Source organism: Lepisma saccharinum, chromosome 5 (genome assembly GCF_977018435.1).
Source record: "Lepisma saccharinum chromosome 5, izLepSacc3.1, whole genome shotgun sequence".
Taxonomy (NCBI): domain Eukaryota; kingdom Metazoa; phylum Arthropoda; class Insecta; order Zygentoma; family Lepismatidae; genus Lepisma; species Lepisma saccharinum.
The window spans coordinates 6,422,420-6,445,027 of record NC_139233.1 but is presented as its reverse complement, the minus strand read 5'-3'; the positions used below and the strand labels follow the sequence as shown (position 1 = coordinate 6,445,027).

Here is a 22,608-nt window from a genome sequence, read left to right as displayed (position 1 = left end):
GTCATTAATAAGTGTACTTGTAGTTTGATTATGTTATGTTGCTTATCTACCTTTCTCAACAATGAGACAATTATGAATTGATGCATGATGAAGGATCAAACTGAATAAAATGTCCATTCATTACCCAGGATTCAAACCTAAAGCATTCTACATAACAATTTGAAACATTCAAAATCACAATAAAATTAGAGAGAAGGAAGAAAATTTTTTCTCTACTTCCTCTCTGTCCAGGGAGTCTCTGGAGCAAGCGAATAAAAACAAGTCCTCTGCGCAAATAAGACTCGAGAGGGTTTGAGGGAAAATGAGAGGGGAAAGGAGTGCATGGAGTGGAAAACATGGCTGCAGCAACCAACTGTTTGCAGCAGCATGTACTGCTTTGCTCCATCCACTCACTTTCTCTCCTCCTCTACCGCTAGGTGCAACTTTGCTTCACATGTTCCATAGACACGAGTGCAGTCAAGTTTGTACATAAACTTCAAGGTCATACATGTAGCACAACGCTGCAACACTCTTCTCTTTAATTCAAATTCTTAAGGATACAAAGATAAGTTGGCCCCTGATTAAAACCACTTTGCTCCTTAAACACACTGTATTAAGTTAATTTTGTTCAAGTTTGAAATGCCTACCTTAAGTTCCGTAACAAATCTTGGTGGGTTTGGTTTCTCCTCTTCCGACATAATTTCATCCCGCTTCCATAGATTTTCTTCCAGTTTCTGGATGCTTTCTGTTCCGGTGCGGAAGTTGTGCGGCAGTTGAGGCTCAAGAACAATGCCTTGCCTTCCTTTCACTTGGAGCTTGCAAGACACGGTGGCTTCTCCATGCTTGTTGGTAGCCTGTAGCAAGAAAAAGTGGAAAAGTAAATAGTATTTCAAATATTCATCAATGGTGTTGCAAATGAATTAAGAGAGACCAGATAAGAGACAAAAGAAATCAATAAAATGAAAAGAGGGAGAGAAAAGACAGGGGGAGAAACATAAGAGAAAGAAAAGGAGAAAGTAAGAAAGAAAAGAATAAAAAAGCAACGAAAGGAAATAATTACAAAAATTTATATTCTTCGGATGGAAATTAACCTAACATAAAATACTGTACTTGAAACAGATAAATCAGTCAATTTAGGCATATTGATGTATTATTAAAATTGCCAATAGTTTTATTACCACTTTTTATTGATTGATTTTGTTATTTTCTGTCAATTTTCTGCCACTTTTGGCTAATCGCGATCATGAGGATAAGTGATGATATGATGAAATTGATGAAGGGGCACTCGCACAGAACATCCATGCCCAGGCTGGGATTTGAACCTGGTAATTGATAACCAATATTCTACCGATCCAATATCAAATTTCAAATAGTGCTTGAGAATTTGAATAGTTCATTGACCTCCTTGACAAATGTATGTTACCAGATGAATGTATATTTACAAATTTACTTTTAAAAAACTAAGGAATGGAGATGATATGTTTGAACCACAAAATGTAACAACATAATAGAATATTGCACTAAATTATAATATATTTTAGGAATCGGACCAATTAATCGGTACTCTATCGGTATCGGCTGATATAGGCATATCGGTGTATCGGTTTATCGATAAAATTACAGATTATTTTACCTATCCGATATATCGATAAATATCTGATAATTTAGTGCAAAATTTTGCCAATTTGTTATAATTTTTATGGATAATCTCCATGGCCTACTTTCTAAAAAAGTAAATGTCTAAATATGCTACTTCTCTTTCACTGCAGTCACCTCGAAATACACATTTATTAAGGAGATCAATGAACCTTTCAGGTTCTTCATGGAGCATTTCTAATTTTATATCAGATCTGTAGAATATCGGTTATCGGTATTGATAAATTTTATATTGGTACTTTATCGGTATCGGCCAAAATTTCATATCAGTCCATCCCTAATATATTTACAGAAATATATATATTGGATCGATAAAATAATCGGTAATTTTACCAATACACCAATATGCGTATATCAGCCAATACTGATGATAGAGTATTATGATAATATTAATCTATCCCATCCCTAATTTCAGAGAAAGCAACTGTGTATACCTTGCAAGTGTATAAGCCAGAATCTCTCTGATAAACACCAGCCACTTCCAATATTACAAAACCGAAATCGTTGATAGTCTTGATGCGAGACCCAGCTGACAGTGCCTTCCCGTTGTGGAACCATTCTACGCGCATGCTCGGGTCGTTGATGGGAGTCAGCCTGCATTCAAAGTGAGCGAGCGAGTTCTCTTGGAGGGTGAGATCTGTAGGTGTCGTGATGAACTCCGGAGGCTTCCCAAGGTCTTCTTCCATAGGGATCTGTCCGTGGCCGTGGCCAAGACCTTCCAGTTCGGCAATCTTCTCGATGGTTCCCTCCATGCCCTTTGGCAGCTGAGACTCCAGGATGATGCTTCGTTTGCCTGCAATGTGTTACAATTATGTAATAATACACCCTTTAGCTACGATGTTCATGTATACATTATAATAACAGCAAAAAAAATTAGGATTTTTTTTTTTAATAATGTTAAAAACTGTATGGTGTGTCTTAATTTTCTCCATATTTTGAGGCACTTAGTTGTAAAGTCCCAGATTCGTTTTACGGGGTGGAATTTTTCCAGCCATGTCCCTGCATAAAGCAGCTCTAGCCTCAAATCAATGGGTACCTGGGATCAACCCTGGGAGGGGGGGGGGGTAAAGGTGGCCAGAGCACACCTCCAAAATGGCCAAGATTGAGAAAACTATTTTAGTTTAGCAGATCTTATGCAATTTTCTTTTCCTTTCTTACAACACCTTTTTGGCCTGCAAATTATGGTGGCAGGGGATGAATGAAGATTCAATGAAATGATGAAGGAGTACTCACAATGGATTGATGTAAAATTGGTGAAGGAATACTCATGCCTATGCTAGCACTTGAACTTTTGACTTACTAGTTGCAGCTTCAACATGCCTGACCACCAGAGTGACTTTTGACAGATCTTAACCATTAAATGGTTGTATTTATGTTGCTAGAATTATTTAAAAAATTAGTTTGAAATTTGAATGGTTTGTTGACTCTGTATTTTGTTCTCACGGGGATTCTTATGAAACAAGCCTGTATTAAAAATATGACAATTTGTTGCTTTTTCTTTCTGCAAGCTCAGTAAGTATAATCAGTTATTGGGTTCGAACCTGTTTTCTTCCAACTATAAAGTTATCATATTAATGAATTACGTAATAACAGAGCAAGGAAGCTTATGCCTTAGTGTATGAGTACCTTCATTTGTTTCTTTAAGAGGTCACAGAAAATGCAAATTGGTGTACAAATCATTCAGCATACTTTGCTCAATCATTACAATGATTTATTGAATTAGGTTACTTTCTGTCGCTTGTCTGCCACTTTTGGCTAATCATAATAAGGGTGAATGATGATATGATGAAATTCATGAAGGGACACTTGCAAAGAACACCCATGCCAGGTTAGGATTTAAACCTGGGACCCCTGATGCCATAGCAAGCTATGCTAACAACTCTATCACATATGGCAGCTAAATCATGATAATAAGTTGCACCAAAAAGAAAATCACTCTTATCACTCATGTACAGCTCACAGCTCACGAGAAGATCCCCAAACGAGGGGAGACAGTTTGCTGCTTTTCCTTCAGTGGCCAGAATACTTTGTATTGCTTATCCTGTGTATTCTTTAGACTGTATTTCAAAGAATTTTAAAAAGAATATACGGCAACGACTTTAGGTACCAGTTGACAAACTATAAGGAAGACTGCTTTTTAGATTGCAAAAAATTAACTTTCAACGAAGATGCAGCACTTCGAACACACGTTTTGTTGTTATTGGTGCTTTGGTGAGCTTATAGATCACACACCCTTGTAAAACAATTTCACACTGCTTCCGTATAACTAATAATATGCCTCATTATAGGTATATGTCTGAATATTCTAATATTTATTCAATATGCCCGTAATATTATACGGTTCCAGTTGTGAAACTCTGTCTCTTACTTTAAAATAATAACAAATTGACATTCTGCCTTGGAGTTGTTTCTTCCATGCCTAAAGTCAGGAAATCGTAAGGTAAGTCGTTAATAAAATCACATTTGCGTTTTGGCATGGTTCAGATCGCTGGTCCACAGAACTTCACTTCTCCACTGCCATGTAACAACTAAGAGTACAGCAGTTAAAAACTATTGTTTATTCTGAACTCTGATGTCGTGAAACTCAAATCAAAGAAAGCCACGGCATATTGCATAGTCTTACCTATTGTTAGAAACTTGCTGATCACCATGAGCCGCGGTAGACGTTGCAAATGCTTTGAAGTCAAATCTTACACGACGAGCGGCAACAACAGAAGAGACACAAAAGTCCAACAATTATTCTTTGTTGGAAGAAAAATTTCTTGGCTTTGCAGTTTGAACTGAGTGTGTCATATTTCTTAACTTTGAAATTGAAGATGGAAATAATATTAACAATTATTATTAAATAACATTTTTTTACTAATCTTGAAGTTAAGCAGTTGTCTTTATCCCAGAAAAGAGAACATTTCCAAATTTTCCTAAAAATCTGCCTGGACCATTTTTAGGACCCGAAAAAGAGGATTAGTCAGATAAAACAGGACGTCTGGTAACCCTAAACAACTTGTATCGCTGCACCGGTTACAGCAAGCCCACATATGTTTTTCACTCAGGGTGCACTCCCCAACCCTAATAGTTGAGTCACCTGTCGCTACGTCACTGCACTTTCATTGGGGATCATCTCCTGAGCGGTGAGCTGTACAGTCATGGACACTTATGAATTGTAATGATTCCATTGTAAATCAATGGATATTTTACAACAAAGAAGTGTCTATGACTGTACACTGATGCAAGTTGTATGCCTGAGAGTCTACTAAGCAATTTTTGCAGCAGGATTAGAACATTGTTTTTGATTGCTTATTACTACTCTCTCTTATGACGTGTACTGTGTGTACTGCTGTTCCAATTGTATGTATTTTTAAATGCTGTATTGAAAAATGTTCACATATACATTCACTTAATCAGGAATGACAAGGTGAAAATCTTGGTGCAAACATACCTTGTACTTTCATGGTTGCTGTTGTCACTGCTTCACCATAATCGTTAAAAGCTCTGCAGGAGTATTCACCAGAGTCCTCTGGGTATACAGGTGAAATCTCTAGGACCACAAAGCCAAAGTCACAGAAGGTACGGAAGCGAGACCCTGCCTTCAGAGGCTTTCCGTTCCAATACCATTCAACCTAATGGAAAATTAAAATTATATAGAATTTCTTTCAAGCATGACTTATGCCTTGTACCAACATGACTTAAATAATTAATATATTATAACACTTGCTGTGTTTTATTGGTGTTTTGACATATAATAGATGTAGAACCTAAAAAAAATGTTTTAGCGGAAAAACTTAAATGTGAGAAAATATAATTTGGTTTATTGAGACAATGAAGACTGAATATACATATGGGAAGATGTACCATCTCAAAATGTAAAATCAGATTTTTACTGTAGTTGTTTTTGTACAATATTTCGACTGCTTCAGTCTTCATGATATCACAAGGTTACGAGTGTTAAGCTGGTTACACATTAGTTGTGATATTATTTTGTTCTTTCCTTCTGCAAATGCTAGTTCTTTTTTTTCACATGACACAGTAAGTATTATGATATAGTTATTATTTAGAATAAAATTTCTTGTTTTCGAAGATTGTAACACTACAAATGTAACTAGCTTTATTATAACCTACTATGAAGTAACAATAATGATTGCATAAAGAAATTGAACATCTGCTGGAACTTTCAGACCAAAGAGACAAGCTACAATTGACAAGCAAGAGGCGACGAGTGATATACAACATGGGTAGGGTGACCAACTCTCCTGTATTTCCCAGGATCTCCCAGTATTAATATTCTGTTCCTCCTGTATTTTTCATAAGAACCAAGATTGCGAAATTTCAACTCATTCCGAGTTCGGCCAGCCATACAAAACTTCAAGTCGACTGCAAGATCTAGCACATTTAGCCTCTGGCAGGTGGAAATGATGTCATATCTTGCAGTGGTTGATTGATGCTTCATTCTGCACGAGCAGTGGACAAATACATGCATCTAGGACTAACAAATATGCAAATTTATAATTTTTTATTCTCTATTTTGATCTGTATATATATATATATATATATATATATATATATATATATATATATATATATAAAAATCAAAGAAGGTAAAAGGAAACACTCACCGGACAGTAGAAAAATTCCGTCTATTTCTCCTCACACCGATGATGCTATGAAATTAGCGAAAATTTTGAATTTTTCTACTGTCTGGTGAGTGTTTCCTTTTACCTTCTTTGATTTTTACTTAGCCCTTTTGGCCCTCCTTGCTTTTATCCATTATATATATATATATATATTAATATTATCTATTCCATAAACATTTACTGGAGTGATGCAGTGCTGCTAAAAAGGTGCAAAAGTTTGTTGCGACTAAATCCCCCACAATCTCAATGCTGAATGTTGGAATTCTCCCTTAAATTCATGGCTGAAAGTTGGTTACCCGAAACATAGGGTTTCATACCAAAGTCGCCAAATCATTTACTGCACATGTGCAACCAACAGATCAAGGTGACACGATGCACATTATATTGAGGAAACAGTCCACACTCCAGTTCAAAAGATTGCATACACTACTGAAAGTTTGTTTCTAATTGACAAGTACCGCATGTGACTTGTCACTTTGGTCTGGAAGCTCCCTACTATAAAAAAGAGCCTACAAACTACAACTTGGCACATTCATAATTTCCTTTTCAATACATTAATACATCTATGTATTGGAATTAATTTTGGAATCCCCAATTGGGGAAAACTACAGAACATTGTTTTATTAAGAACAACTTATGGATTACATAAATTATTTTATCCACAAAGCAACTGCAGTAAGCAATTTCATACTTGGCAAATGACTGAAAACTTCTGGTGTTAATACATTGAATAAATATGTATATTGTGCTTACCTTGTTTAACATCTTATAACAATTTCTGTAATTTTGCATGCAAAACCTTATAACAGTGAGAAATAACTGAAATATGGAAAAAGTCAAATAAAATAAAGGTTAAAAATGTTATAATTATGGTACAACACAATGTCATCAGCTGTATGCCACCACACAATCTTGTTCAATTTCTAGTCTTCCAGTTGAAAATATAAAGAATGAACATCATGAAAGTAATATTTTGAAAGTCTTAGGGCTAAGTCGATACAGATATATCTGTCAGTCAGGTATCACTACTGTAACCTCTCAAGAAATGTCAGGTTTTTCCTGATTTTCTGCAGAAGCACAGCAATTTTACATTAAACACTAATGTAAAATGTAGTTTTTTTTTGTTGCACTATTAGTTGCTTGAGGTTTTGACATAAATAGTAAACAAGTACAACCACAAAAGTGCATTTTTACACTTCATTATCAAGAAGTGGCATGAGTAGTTTTACCTTTAAATGCTTTGGGGTGTCAATAGGTGACATTAGGGTGTGAGATCAGAGTTCTCATTTTTGTGTTTTTGCTGTTTTTCATACAAATAGATTTTTCATATCTATCTAACACACAACAACACTTTGTTTTATTTCTAGTACTCATGAATTAGCACAGCATTTTAGCATTGTATTCACGATTTTTGGCCTTGTACTCACAAATTTTAACCATTTCTGGTCAAGAATTTTGAGCCTTGCTACTTAAGAAATTTCACTGTAGCTAATTATCACACATGAAGACACTTCAATTTAATATATAATTTGTAATACAGTTTTTTTTCTTTTAAGATGTAACTCGAAAAATCATTCTGAAAGAGATCATGCACTTTCAAACAAGAGATTTGAAGACAGTCATGTTTTTCAAGTATAAACATGCATTTATAAATAAGTTGTGAAGAAGCATTCATTAAATAAGTCAGCTACGTTAAAGAAAGAACGTGCAGATAAAAGTAAATTTTAAAAAAAGTCAAATATTTACTATAATTAGAGCAGCAAAAAATATACAGGGTGATTCAGAAGTCACCATACGTAGCATACACAGCATACGTACAAAGCAGTTTTGTGCTTACACAACATGTTCAATGAAACCCCTGTTGTTGCGAATGCACATGTCAATATTAGTTACCTAAAACTAAGCATTCGTCAATGTCATTGTGTCACTTTACATGAAAGAAAAGAACAGTGAGTTTACTATGTATATATGTATGTATGTTGAATCACCCTGTATAATATTAAGAAGCATATATAATGTTAAAAAAAAGTTTCTTTCAACAAATGAATTTGGTAACACAAACTTTTCAGACCATACCAGTTTATTAACAAATATTACAAAAAGTATATGTATAAATTACGTTACAGGGAAATGTTCATTGTTTTTGGCATGCTGACTGACCTTAAGTTTTGGATCATCTGTGGGTGTGAGTCTAGCTTCAAAGTGAGCATTCTCACCTTCCCGCAGGCTGTCGATATTAGACAGAGGAACAGTGAACACTGGAGCCTGCCTGCGTTCTTCAGTTGTTCTCTCATCTCGGGTTCTGACCATGGAATCTTCCAGTGTTTGAATCTTCTCCAGTCCACCTTCCATACCCTGTGGTTAAGAGTAAATATATTTTAATTCTATTTCGCCATACAGTATTCATGTTAAAAACATACCTACATGTGAGGACATGTTTAATCAATAGTAGGGATGGTTTTCTTTGTGGTGGGGATGAGGAGGATATTTGTTTGCTTTTTCATTTAGCTGTAGTCATGGACATTGCTCAGTTGCAACAATTCCATTGAAAGTCAACATATTCATTACTTCTTAGAAGTACATTCCCATATTTTACATTCTCCAGCAATATATGTTCAATAGCTTAGTGAGTACCTGTGCTGGGGGCACTGGTGTATGGATAGGGAGCTGATGGGGCTACAGCCCATCCCAAAAATTGAGAAAATTAAAATTTTCGAGTGCAAACAGCAAAGAACTGAGAAATACCAAAGTGGTGAATGCATCTCTCCTAAAAATGACCATTGATTACTGTTTTTTGTCTTTTGAACAACTTATAAAATGAAAATTTCAAAATATATTATTGAACCCCCTTCCGAAATAAAAAGCCAGCAGACAGAAGTGTCTAGTAGTGAGTATGTGCCTTGACATAAATAAAAATACATGTTCTCAGAGAGCGAGCAAGTGCTTATGAATACATATACACATGGACAAGCTAGCATGTATGTAAGTAAATCAATGAAGGTTCGCATAACCACTTTCTGTACATGCAAAATAATCTAATTTTTAGTGTTTTTTATTTGATTTTCTTTGCGACATTTCTTTCTGGTTTCCCAGAACATTTTCAAGCTACACATACAACAACACAACCTCACATGGCTGTGTAGAAATGTAGAGTGGCCATGTCATGAAGGCACATTTAGAGGATGTGGGGGTCAGTCCTCCCACATTCTCGATCTCGTTCATTTGGGAGGTGATGTGATCAGCACCATGCTCCAGCTGTCTTTACCCCACAGGGTTGCCCCCAGGTACTCATTGATTTGAGGCTTGGTGAGCCACAGAGCCGCTTTATGCAGGGCAAGGTCGCGACCTCGGATCACCCACCCTGGGAATCTCCCATGTGACTGTCAGGTACAGAGCACTGTGGCAACAGAGAGGAGAGAATATTTTCCGAGTGTCACTCACATATACCCCTAAATACCACCTAAAATGTGTGTTTGGGTTAAAAGTTCTTTATTGTTTGCTGGTGGGGGAGGTGAACAAATTATCTGAAACATGAGTAAGAATTAGAAATAAATATAAATTTGCCATGTGTCCTCAACATAATGAAAACATCACAGCATGTATTTAATTACCTCAAATATTATTGACACTAGGTTGTGACCATCAGGATGTGGAATAAAATTACAAACTTGTTAGTCCATGGTTATTTATTAGAAAAATAGTAACAAATCATTATCGAACAAACTGATCCAGTAAATACATAATTTTGGTTCATTTCTTTCCTCCCATTTCTGGAATTTTGAATTCATCAAATTATTATAGCTGTGAATACACTGCACCATTATACTTTGGAATTTTTTTCTAAATAACGTTCCTTGTGAGAAAATAAAGAAGAGTACAGAGAAGTGAAAAAATATATGATAGTGTTGGTGGATGAAAAGAAAGAATGTTACTGATAGATTGAGCAGTAAGGCAAATTTCTCTCATCGGATTCTCTTAGATAACAATAATTTTCGTATCCATGTGCCCCTGCCGGAGAGAGCTGGTCCTCTGGTGTAGTGGAAGAAGAAGGAGCTGTTATTTTTGGTTCCTGGTTCTGGAAAAACTGAGGAGGAGTGTGCAGGTTGTAGATCCAATTGTTGCTTCCTAGCTTGGAATTTTCCATCGCGACTCCTTTGACACTGTCAGTTTCCCAAGCAGCCAACAGGTTCTTCTTTTTCTCAACATATTCCTTCCTCTGGCTGTCTGCTGAAGCAGCGCAAATTGTGTTCCTTGTGCTTTCAGTCTCTGGTCGAGAATTTGCCATCTGACACTCCTTTCTCATGTCATGCAAAGAGTGTCTTGAAACATGCAGACTGGTTATATCATCGAGTTCACCTACAGTCAATTTCAAGTCATCTCTTTCCCGTTTGATTATTTCGAACGCCTCTTGACTCATTTTGTCCTCCGGAGGTTCAAAGAGCTTTGATGTGTCGTCACCGAATATCCTCACTTCATTTCCAGTCTTGAAAATACTTCCTGCTTTGCCTTGGCAGCCTTTCCCTTGAAGGTTTGACAAGAAGGTTCCTTCAGCCAATTCTGATGCCTTTGCCACCTTAGCTTCATCATGCTGTTCCTCATCTTTATCTTCTCCTTGCATCTCCTTCCCTGCATCTGGTGGCATGCTTTTCGTATCTGCTGGAGGAACTTTGGTCATGCCATCTTCAGGAGGCATATCTGGTAGATTCAGCGGTGACAAGCTCTTGGGATTGTTGGCTGCATCTTTTGGGCTATCGTTCGAACGGTTGCTCCAATAAACAGCTACGAATTTATCGAGGTCCTCAAGAATTCGTCCCACTTTTGTCTTGTAGGAGCACGGAAGGGAAGTTGATCCGGTCTCTTGAGGAACTGAAGCGTTCGACTCCATGGATGTCGACTTACAACATGGAGTAGGGCTGAGTGGCCGGTGTTGTACATTGTGGTCACCGGCATGTTCGTCAACGTCTGGGAGAAGAGTTGTTTCCATCTCCCTGCGCGGACCTCTTGTTGTTCCACGCCAGCACGTATCTTCCATTTGTAACATTGATTTTTCCCAAGCTCATCAAACGCAGTAGGCTGGCTTTCACAGCTGACATCAACTGATCGTTGTCATGTTTTCCGCAGTTGGTCTGAACCGCTTTGATGAAGGCGACAAGGGGATCCAAGAAAAACACTTGAAGTTCATGATAGCTTTTCAGGTATTCCAAGATATTCTTCGAAAAATGTATGTTCTCCATATTGTTTCCCCTGTTCATGTTGAGTGTATCATAGGAAACAATTCTTCCTTGCCTGGTGGTTCTCATTACATTGTTAAACAGTAATTGTTAGTCCTTCAGTATATAATCACAACAAATAATTTTTACAGGATTGTTTTCATGCATTGTTGATCATTAAATGCTGGTTTCAAGAAATTGGACTTCCTTACTCAGCTTCTACGAACTGATCCACAACTTAATGCTATTCTTAAAGCTTATTTTTCAATTAGCCAATGTGGCAGAAGTGTGAATATAAAAGCACATCAATCCAAATAATTGAAGCATAGCACAACTTTTACTATATATACTGTATCACACCGCAGGCGTGACTTGAACCCAGAACCCTGAGCTTCATAAATTAACAAGCTAATCACGTCATAACTTCCTTCAAAGACACAACATCGGCAACCTTCAGCGGATCTTGAAAAATCCGCTGATTCGAATCCTACCGGAACTCGCTGTGGAAATAGCAAACACAGCTTTACGCTAAAAACGCAGTTATCGAGAGACACGCTCGAGGCAACAGATTTAGCGATCAAAATTTCAAATTCCGAATAAAGAGTCCACGTGAGAAAATCTTGTTCTTAGTTGCCTTTAGATTTTCATTGAATACAGTAATTGCTAGTGAGCTTCAGAGTCATGCTGAATTGCTATCTATGTTACATCGAATTAAGTCTTAAACTGAGCTACTGAGCTCCTAAATAATAGAAGTGAAAAGAAAAGGAGAGAATTACGAGCGAAAGTGATCGTTGAGAAATTGGAATTAGTTTAGGGCAGTTTTGGGAGAAACAGAGTTGCGCTTTGTTACAGGTTAGGACCCCGTTGAAGCCACGACCGCCAAGGACAAGATCTTACAACAGCGCTTCAGGTAACAAACATTCCTATGACTCTTCCTCACCCCGGCCTGTTCAGTGAAGTGAAGTATTTAAATTAAATATCAGTGTGTTCTTATTTCACGGGGCTAGGACCCTCGCTGTTTGAGTGTTGATGTTGCTCTTCAGAGCTGTACCCCCTTTCTCTTACAATGCACCTCTCGCTGCCTATAAACATCTAATACCAGGCTCTCACATAGCCTGAGGTTTGATCCCCTAAATCTTAGACTTTAGACAATACCTAGGTATTTAAGCTCAGTTTGTTTCATGAATGAATGAATTAGAATTTGAGATTCTTCAGCATATATGGACATTTTGTACCTGAAAAAAATCCTCAGAGACGGTGCAAAATGCATTCTCGATCTCTGGCATAATAGAGGTGATGTGATTAGCAACTTGCTCCAACTAACATTAACCCCTGGGTTACCCCCAGGTAGTCACTGATTAAGAGGTTGGGTGATATCCAGATCTTATTTATGGAAAAATGATCAATGCCCTACCAACTGGATCACAATGACAATGGTCATATCAAAAATATTTGAGGTAAAGAAAATGCATGTATCATTTCCGTGATTTTCTTTCCAGACTTAAAATTCCCAGAAACTGAACTGAAAAATTGACAATTACAGCTAAGGATACTAAACATATTATGATTACACTGAAGCCTCGGTCATTATTAAGTATTCATTATTTACATGTAAAAATCAGTGGTGAAGCATGACATTTTTACATAGTCATCGCAAGACTTGCCAAACGTCAGAGTCAACAAGGAAGAGTGAGGGGACAAGGGGCACAATTTTTCTCTATATTAAAAGCCAATGTCATAGCCTATTCAGTTGAAAAGCTCACTGCAGTACCATAGCCTCACAACTACAAAAGACAAATTACGCTATCCCATACAATGAGAATTATGAAATCTCATTATATTCTTCCTGTAAATATAATAAATTGACATGTACAAATTACAAAGTAAGCATAATTGCTATAGTACAATATGTTATTGTATATCATTTTCTTGTTGATATTGCTTTGTGAATTGTCAGTTTATGTAGTGTTAATAACTTTAATAATACTGCTAACAACACTAAAAATGATAAACTTGGAAGAAAATACTTTGGAGACTGCACTACTTAAAAATGAATTGTAGCTTTTCTGGCGACGTGATTTGAATAAGTGTTCTCGGGTTACCAGACAGTCGGCATTAGCTTTCAGGATTTTATTTGCAGATGGAAGCTAATGCTGATTTAACCTCGAATGCACTACGTAAATTGAGCAATATGAAAAAGCAACAATTCTCATTTTTTTTCTTTCTCTCTGTGTTTGAAACTGAAATTCAAACCCCTCAATTGTGTGCTAATTGTTGCGAGAAAGATAAACATGAACATTGAGACTTTCAGACGGGCCTTAATCTATACTTCGAAATCTCAAGCCATGTTAAGTTAAGCTTCTATGTTGGTTTTGACAATGAAAAAGCACATTTTATATCACTCAATATGTGCTCTTTATCTTAAAAACAAGAGCCTTGCATGCTTCACAATGCTGGAAAACTCTGAAGTTTAATTTTGATGACATCATAGAAACCCTACTGTGGTTGTAAATATACAAGGCTGAAAAAAGGGGAAAGTCTCTTGTCTTTCTTATCATAGGGTGTCTTCCAAGAACAGCTAAACGCTGCCAAACATATAGAAGGAATTTGCACAATTCTGTGATTCAGCTGTTCAGCCATGGAACACCATTGCACGCAATGGGAAACTTGTCAGGAGGGTTTGGCATGGGGAGTAGTACTGCACTCTCTCTTCGAAGCGCTAAGCTTAGCGATTCCTTTGCATATTTCTAGCTGTTTCATGCTGTCTCCTGGCTTATTTCACACAAATATGCAAATATTCTGGCTTTAAATATTGAACATGCAATATTTTTATTATTTTGCTTTGTCATTGCCATTATCTCCTGATAACCGGAAACCTCACCTCGCCTCTGGTAAAAACAGAACTATCAAAAGCCAAGGAATTTCTACATAGTTTAACAAATGTGCACGAGAGAAAAAACAAAACTTACCCTTGGTAATTGAGTGTCAAGGATCAGGTTAGTCTTGGACACACATTTGAGCGTTGCTTTTGTGACATCTTCTCCTATTTTGTTCACAGCCCTACACTCATAGACACCAGAGTTTTCTTCGTAGCAATACAAAATGTCTAGGATAACTATTCCAAAGTCGTGGAAGGTTCTGTAGCGATGGCCATGAGGAAGCTTCTTGCCATTATAGTACCATTCAACCTGCAAGGAAAAACATATGATTGCGTGAATCTCACACCTGCATTTGCTGAAGGTAATTGGATGGTACGATCTTCTATCATCTAGTTTTATTCCCTGTTATCCTTAACTTTCAACCTTTACCTTGTCTTAACCCACATGCATTTAGTTATTCTTCTTTCCCTGATGAAGAACCCAGGTAATAACAATAACCCGCAACAGCCCATGACAGCTAGTGCCTGCCTACAGTATATAGGTGACTATTTAATGCTCAATTTATTGTTTGTTTGTGTGTGTGTGTGTGTGTGTGTGTGTGTGTGTGTGTGTGTGTGTGTGTGTGTGTGTGTGTGTGTGTGTGTGTGTGTGTGTGTGTGTGTGTGTGTGTGTGTGTGTGTGTGTGTGTGTGTGTGTGTGTGTGTGTGTGTGTGTGTGTGTGTGTGTGTGTGTGTGTGTGTGTGTGTGTGTGTGTGTGTGTGTGTGTGTGTGTGTGTGTGTGTGTGTGTGTGTGTGTGTGTGTGTGTGTGTGTGTGTGTGTGTGTGTGTGTGTGTGTGTGTGTGTGTGTGTGTGTGTGTGTGTGTGTGTGTGTGTGTGTGTGTGTGTGTGTGTGTGTGTGTGTGTGTGTGTGTGTGTGTGTGTGTGTGTGTGTGTGTGTGTGTGTGTGTGTGTGTGTGTGTGTGTGTGTGTGTGTGTGTGTGTGTGTGTGTGTGTGTGTGTGTGTGTGTGTGTGTGTGTGTGTGTGTGTGTGTGTGTGTGTGTGTGTGTGTGTGTGTGTGTGTGTGTGTGTGTGTGTGTGTGTGTGTGTGTGGGGCAAATGAAGTGAGCATTGAATATAGAAAACATATTTTTAGCCAATTTGTCTCAAGAAAATAACATTGAGCATGCATTTATTCTCTTTATATGATATCTTGTATCTCATACTATCTATTGTATTTTATATTATATTATGCCTATAATTTTATAGATGTATTCTAAATGTATATGTACAATGTGACAATTCCAAACTTTTTTAAAGTTGAATGGATGCTAATAAATCAATCAACCTCACACCCACATGCTTCAGCTTCAGGCGATCATCCAATCAGTAACGGGATAACGTGTGGTCAACATGACAAACTCCCAGTCGTCGTCGTAGGTTTTGAATTACTGGGTTACACTACTCATTCGTAGCTCCCCAATTTCCTCATGATGGTGGGTGGCCACTGTCCCATACACTGACTCTCAGGAGAAAAGTTGTTATGCTTCCCGCAGGAAACTCGAATCTGTGTCTGTGTCCCATAGTCTAAGCCTGAAGCACAGTGTGACTAAAGAACCCAGGTGGATTTGAAAATTTGGAAGCATTTAAAAGGTTTGTCCTAAGTCCCAGAAGTGTGCTCAGTAAAGCAGTGCCTGCTGCTGCAAAGGCCTGGTAACTGCAGTCGTGTTGCCTCCTCCATGCAATCTCTCTGAGTCTTGCACATTCATCCATTGAGACCTCTTGCGTCACTACCTGCACGGAAAACATTTGTTTGCTTGTTCCACAGACTCCTGGCAGAGTGTAGCATTCCGTAATGTTGATTTTGCAGGCAACTGAACTTCTTGAATTACCTTTTCATATTATTTTGCAAGGTTTGATTTGAAAATTATAGGCCACGTAAATTCAGAGAATAATTTTGAACCACCTTGCACGAGCATACTGTACATACTTACCGTGAGATTTGGATCATTGACAGGTGTCAGTCGAGCCTCAAAGTGGGCGCTCTGTCCCTCCACAAGCTGCATGATGTCAGAGATGTGTGTAATGAACTTGGGAGGCTCCATGACGGGAGTGGTTGGTGTCGGCTGTTGAGCCTGGCCAACTTCAAGCTCACGAATCCTGGCCAGGGAGTCAGGCTGCAGCGAGTCAAGATACACTCCACCTTTGCCAGCACACTTGATTGTAGCACGAGTAAAATCTTCACCATATCTGGAAATAGAAAAAGATAATAATATATATTAGCAGGATTCTCACTCACTTTGACAAACCAAATTTCCTGACTTTTTATTTACCGTTGTGCAAGACTAATATGTTGAGAAATTCCAGAAAAATGTCAACCTTGATGATGAAAATTATATACCAGTGAAGAACAATGTGCTGTACATTGTTTTAAAGGAGAATGTATTTGCATTGTGAATACACAGTACACGTGATTCTAAACTCCAAAAATTTGTCTGCGAAAAATTACCTCATCAGTACTATTCCACTAACTTTGATTCAGAAAATCCAGATTCATAGGATGCCAATTGTGTCAGTCTGTTACTTTCAAATTTATTTTTATGTAGTGTTGGCAGAATACATTTGAAGACATATTGCTATGGAAGAAAAAAGACTACTACTTGTAAAATCTTAGGTTATATATTTTTTCATTATATGTTTCATGAATGTTACACATATAAATAAAACTAATTCTAAAGTGTCAGTCTGTTAGCTCTGGAATTGCTTTAATAATAACTTAGTCCTAAGTGTTTAGTGGCACTTGCTGTTCAAAAGAGTCAAATTTATTCACCAATGTTCATAATGAGTGATTTATTTTTACATGAAATATCCTTCCATCAAGATATGGATAAAAACAGTGCTTTGATTGCATTCTATCATTCTATTGACATTTACTGACATTGAAGACAGCGAAACTTTTATATTCTCAGGGTAACTTTTGTTATGTTTGGTTTGAAAATTATAGGTCACAGAAATTTAGAGAATAATTGTGATAGTGATACACGAATAAAGTATTTTTCTTTTTGTAAAAAGTCACCCAAATTATTGTGTATTTGCACAAAAATGGAATTTAAGCATGTTGGTGCTATTAATTGAAACTCACTTGTTACTTGCTCGGCACACATATTCCCCAGAATCGTGGCTCTGAACATAGGCTATATCCAGGACAACATATCCAAAGTCAGACACGCTCTTGATACGAGATGAGTGCCGTAACGGTTGACCATTGTGGAACCATTCAACCTTGAGATTTGGATCTCCAACGGGTGTCAGGGTGCACTCAAAATGAGCAGATTCACCATCCTTAAGGTTTTCCAAACTCTGAAAGAAAGAGAAAGCAGTGAATTGAAAGCAAACAAAAGATGAAAGTTCATATAATATAAAGCATTGTTTAACATTTCAAGGCACAAATTGGTAGAAGCTGAGTGAAATGAAAAATTAGTAGTGAAATAGAATTATACCAACGTAATTAAAATAGTGAAATTGTTAGCCACAATATTCTGCAAATATTATTAATTTTAATCTTAACTTGCCTTGTTTTAACCCATGGGAATTTAATCCTCTTTGTTTGCCTAACGAAGGACCCATGTAGGTCTTAAATAAGTATTTAAAAGGCACATGCCTGGACAATAGTCTTCATACATTTTTGTAATTAACCCATCCGCATACCATTTAAATGCCAATTTTTTTGCCATGAAATATCATTTAAATTTGGCTATCTCCCGTGAAGGTTGCACAGCAAGACAAAATGTCGAATATTGTGAAAACTATCCAAGCAATTTACGTGAAAATTTTATATATTGAAGTGGAAGTATAGTAATAAGTATGCACATATGCAGTTTACTTGAAAGATAATTAGAAATTCACCTATTAAATTTGATCACACACATCGTTGCATTTCATTTCCATTCCTCAACCTTTTATATTTTTCCTGCCACAGCCACCTCTTCCTCACTTTCACTACATTCTTCAATTTCACTAACACAAAATGAACCCCCATGTTCATCTCCACTTCCAAAATCCACATTTTCCTCTTCATCGCTATCGAAAAGCAACTTTTCAATCGCAGAATCTTCTAGAACATTCTTATGCAACATGTTTGCAAGACGTAACAAATGAAGGTTTGTTTACATGAGAAATTACTGAACAAAACACGCTTGAAATGGTATGAAAAACTTAGCAGCACAAACATACACGTCATAGATTTGAAAGATCATACAACCTCTGCCATCTATTGAATGAAAAAGAAACTACGTGATGAAAATCGGGAACCCGTCGATTCGACGACTAGGTACGGGAAGCGAACGTCCAGTCAGGCCGTCAATTCGACGACTAGGTAAGCGGATGGGTTAAAGTGGTGCTCCCCTGAGCATAGCACCATGCCATGAAGGCGTATAGGGGGTGTGGGGGTAACGCCCCACACTTTCTTGATCCGGTCGTGAGTGGGGGTGATGTGATCAGCATCACGCCCCTGACCGCCTTTACCCCCCAGGGTTTCCCCCAGGTACCCATGTTATTCGATGCTGGGTGGGTGCCGGGGCCGCTTCCAACGTTAGAAAAGTTCCCGGATTTGAACCGGCTAGGGATCGAACCCGGGACCTTTAGCACGGTAGTCAGACGCTTTACCGACTGAGCCACCGCGGCCAAAAAATTGTCATAATGAAGTTTGCATATTTAAAAAAGTAGCAGCTGTGCTTTGGAGATCCCCGAGAAAATGGGAAACTATGAAACAAGAAACTATAAAAATACAGTATCTTCATCATTAAACTAGTGAAAAGCAAGTATGATGCAGATACTTCAGTGTTACAACTTATGAAAAGTTATGAACAATTTGTGCCTCAACCAAGGATTGAACACGGACTTTGGCATTCTGTGTCTGCTCTATTCCTGAACTATCAAGCCAATCTAGACTACACCAAACTTCCATTTTCTACCTGTCTCTGCAAGATTTGAGTTTGCATTTTGTTTTTAAGTCCACTTTATGCAGATAGGCTAATCTGAACTGGACCTAAAGTTTAAAGCAGGATCTAAACCATGACGTGTCTCCACCAGGTAGTGAACCTGAGATCTCTTTTTAAATACAAGGCAAGGACGTTATCACTATGCCACTGGGGAGGCCATGAGCAAGTTTCAATTTAATGTTCATTCATTCCAGATATCCTGCAACTTATTGTTCATACAACACAATCAGATATCTGCTTTAGCATGTCTCTGAATACAGTGCAACTCGATTTTACCTTTTTCAGGGTGTAAGGTGAAAAAAAATCTTAGAATAAGAACAGCATAAAATCCAGGAAAATTGTATTGGGACCATGAAGGGTGTATGCATAATGCAGGGAAATTTAAAATCTATGGAAAGTATAATTGGGGTTGGCACTGGCATAGCTAAAAAGGAGAGCTAAGAGGTTTGAGATTGTAAATTTTTATCTAGGATACATCAATCTCTATCTAGTAATGAGCATTCACAGGTGGTAGTCTTAATCAAGAATTCAGTCAACAGACGTACCTGGATGTGTGTCGTGAAGTGAGGCTTCTGTCCCTTGGACTTGTCCACACACTCCAGGGTGACGCTGATTTCAGCCTTGCCCCACTTGTTGGTTGCTCGGCAGGTGTATTCACCGCTGTCCTCGATCTTGGTGCCGAGGATTTCCAGCACCACCATCCCAAAAGCATGTACAGTTCTTGTCCTGTGACCTGGAGGAAAATAAATAAATTGCATTAGGAATGTACTGATACCTACATGATACAGTTACAAAATTTACGGAATATTGGTAACTGATAATGTACAGGGGATGGACAAAAATATGGAAACACCTGCGAAGAAAAGCCGGAATGCTGTAGCTAATAAGGTGCAGGACCCCCTTTAGCATCCAAAACAGCCTGCAGTCTCCGAGGAATGGACAAATACAAGTCCTGGATGGTGGATAATGGGATCTTGCACCATTCTTCATGCAAAACATGGTCACAATCCTACTCAGTGTCCTTCTGTCTCTGTCACTCAGTGTACATTTTCATCCACGCAGGTGTTTATCTGATGATGTCTTCCCGGACACATCATGATCTTGGATAGAGTCCATCTCGATACGCCAAATAACATGGCTACTTTGGAAACAGTGGCACCTGCAAGGCGGGCACCAACAACTTGCCCTCTTTGAAACATTGTCAGCTCGGATATGATTCAGTATCAACTGCACTACACGCTATCTACAGCGCAACTGTCGACTCCTACCAGTCTGACAGGGTCCTATCTCACGGCACAAAACAAAAGAATGTCGCACCTCGTCCGATTTCAAGTGGAAAAATTGCATCGATATCACCTGTTCCGATGTCGTGGCATTTCCATATTTTTGTCCATCATAAAATGCCGAACGTTGAATGAAGAATGTGATTAGGACTAAGCCGATACACTTTGCACACCCACACTCTTACAGATCCTGAAGCCCGAAAATTGTAACAATTCAAAACAGTGCAGAGTATTTGTAAATTTTAATCTATTACTTTTGTGACTACGTAAGTCCATGAAACTATTGATAATATGTAGACAAGAGAGAAGGCAAACCACATGAAGATTCATGTGAATGCTCTAGAAGGAATTCTAAGCTGATGCAATTTTTCAGCTTTGGAATATTGATGAGGTTTTTCAAAAGGAGAGGAAAATAATGAAAAGGTGCCCTGTCGACAGCCAAGCATTAAGGCTGGATGAATACCAGAGCTGCTTTATGCACGGACAAGGCTGGAAAAATTCCGATCTTAGATCACCAACCCTGGGAATCGAAACTGGGTCTCCCGTGTGTCAGTCAGATGTCCTCTCAACTAGACCATTGTGGCTCCTAATCTCCAAGTGTGTTGCTTTAAAATATGCATATTCCCCCCCCCCCCAAAAAAAGGCTCATTTAATAAAAAAAAAACATCTGTTCACAATGTCGTTCCAAAAATTATGAAACTTATGCATAATTTTCGGAATACTTAGACTTCATGCAAGTGTCATGTGGAATTTTTGCGGACCCTGCAAACACCCAGATTTTAGAAAAGTATTGCGGAGTGGTAAACACAATGCACTACAATGCTAGGGATCCTGGGTTCAAATCCTGGCCTGGGCATTCTTTGTGAGTGTCCCTTGATCAATTTTATCCTCAACTACGCAATTTGCCATAAGTGGCAGAAAAATTAAGTAAAATAAATCATATCAATCAATCAATCCAGATAATACAGGCCAGTATCGGTAATTAAATTACAATGTTGGTATTGCCATCAGCTCAGCCTTAGTCGAAACATCTATACTACTTACCAGCGGCTGGAATTAGGGGGCATGGGGGATGTTACCCCCACTTTTTGCCCCTGCACTATGGCCTCTTAAACTGTGTGCATTAACAATAGAGACATACTGCATGTAATCACTTACTTGCTTTGAGGACTTGACCATTGTAGAACCATTCGACTGTCATTGTCTGATCTCCAACTGGGGTGAGGGAGGCTTCAAAGTGAGCGATGTCGCCTTCACTCAAATTAGTCAGGTTCTGGAACTGTAACCAACAGAGAAATTCTTAAAAATACAAATACTTACAACAAAATTGCATTTGAAAAATTTAAGGTGTTTCATTGTAAATTTTTCCTCTCCTTTTCTCTATCTTTTTTTTTACGAAAATATCTTCCTTGATCAGAGTTAATATCAAGATAGAAGAAAACAGGGTTGCAAACAGAAATGTGTAATTGAATCTGATTATAACCAAAACCAAAATTACCCAGTTTGGGATTCTGATTCTCTAATCCAGGATTTGTTACCAAGAGTCCTGGATCCTGAATTAGTTACCTGAGTCCTGGATCCCAAATTGGTTACCCAAGTCAAGGATCCAGAATTGGTTACCTGATTTGTGAATTTGGGATTCATTTCTAGATTTTGAAATATACAATTCACTACATGAATCCCAATTTCAGAATTCATTACTCAAATCCTAAAATCAGTGTTGGTTACCCAATGTTCACAGCACAAATCTGTTAGAATTCAATGTCAGATTATACACTAGCGATGGACAGGTAACATTTTTGATAATGATGATGACAGACATGAATTCTCCGCTAACATCACCAACAAGAAAGGGGAAGCTAAAAGTATATCCCTCACACAATATGATATTCTTGATATATTTTCTTAATATTTGCTAACATAATTAGTATATAAGTATGTACAATTTATACAATTTGTCTTCATGTTCTGAAACAAGTAAAAATATATATTTTC

The 22,608-nt window shown here is 37.8% G+C and overlaps 1 protein-coding gene across 23 annotated transcripts in view; it reads right to left on the bottom strand.

The window, feature by feature from the left end:
• Positions 1-22,608, bottom strand: part of sls (sallimus) — an 854,140-nt gene that overhangs the window by 239,932 nt on the left and 591,600 nt on the right. For all 23 annotated transcript variants that reach the window (XM_083122061.1, XM_083122066.1, XM_083122070.1 and 20 more), the window contains 9 exons: positions 21,772-21,892; positions 19,876-20,063; positions 17,473-17,690; positions 16,325-16,580; positions 14,443-14,661; positions 8,424-8,618; positions 5,072-5,252; positions 2,070-2,428; positions 627-833 (listed from right to left, as the gene is read on the bottom strand). In XM_083122061.1, the coding sequence (XP_082978187.1) occupies positions 627-833; positions 2,070-2,428; positions 5,072-5,252; positions 8,424-8,618; positions 14,443-14,661; positions 16,325-16,580; positions 17,473-17,690; positions 19,876-20,063; positions 21,772-21,892 (1,944 nt within the window). The remainder of the gene's footprint in view (positions 1-626; positions 834-2,069; positions 2,429-5,071; positions 5,253-8,423; positions 8,619-14,442; positions 14,662-16,324; positions 16,581-17,472; positions 17,691-19,875; positions 20,064-21,771; positions 21,893-22,608) is intronic.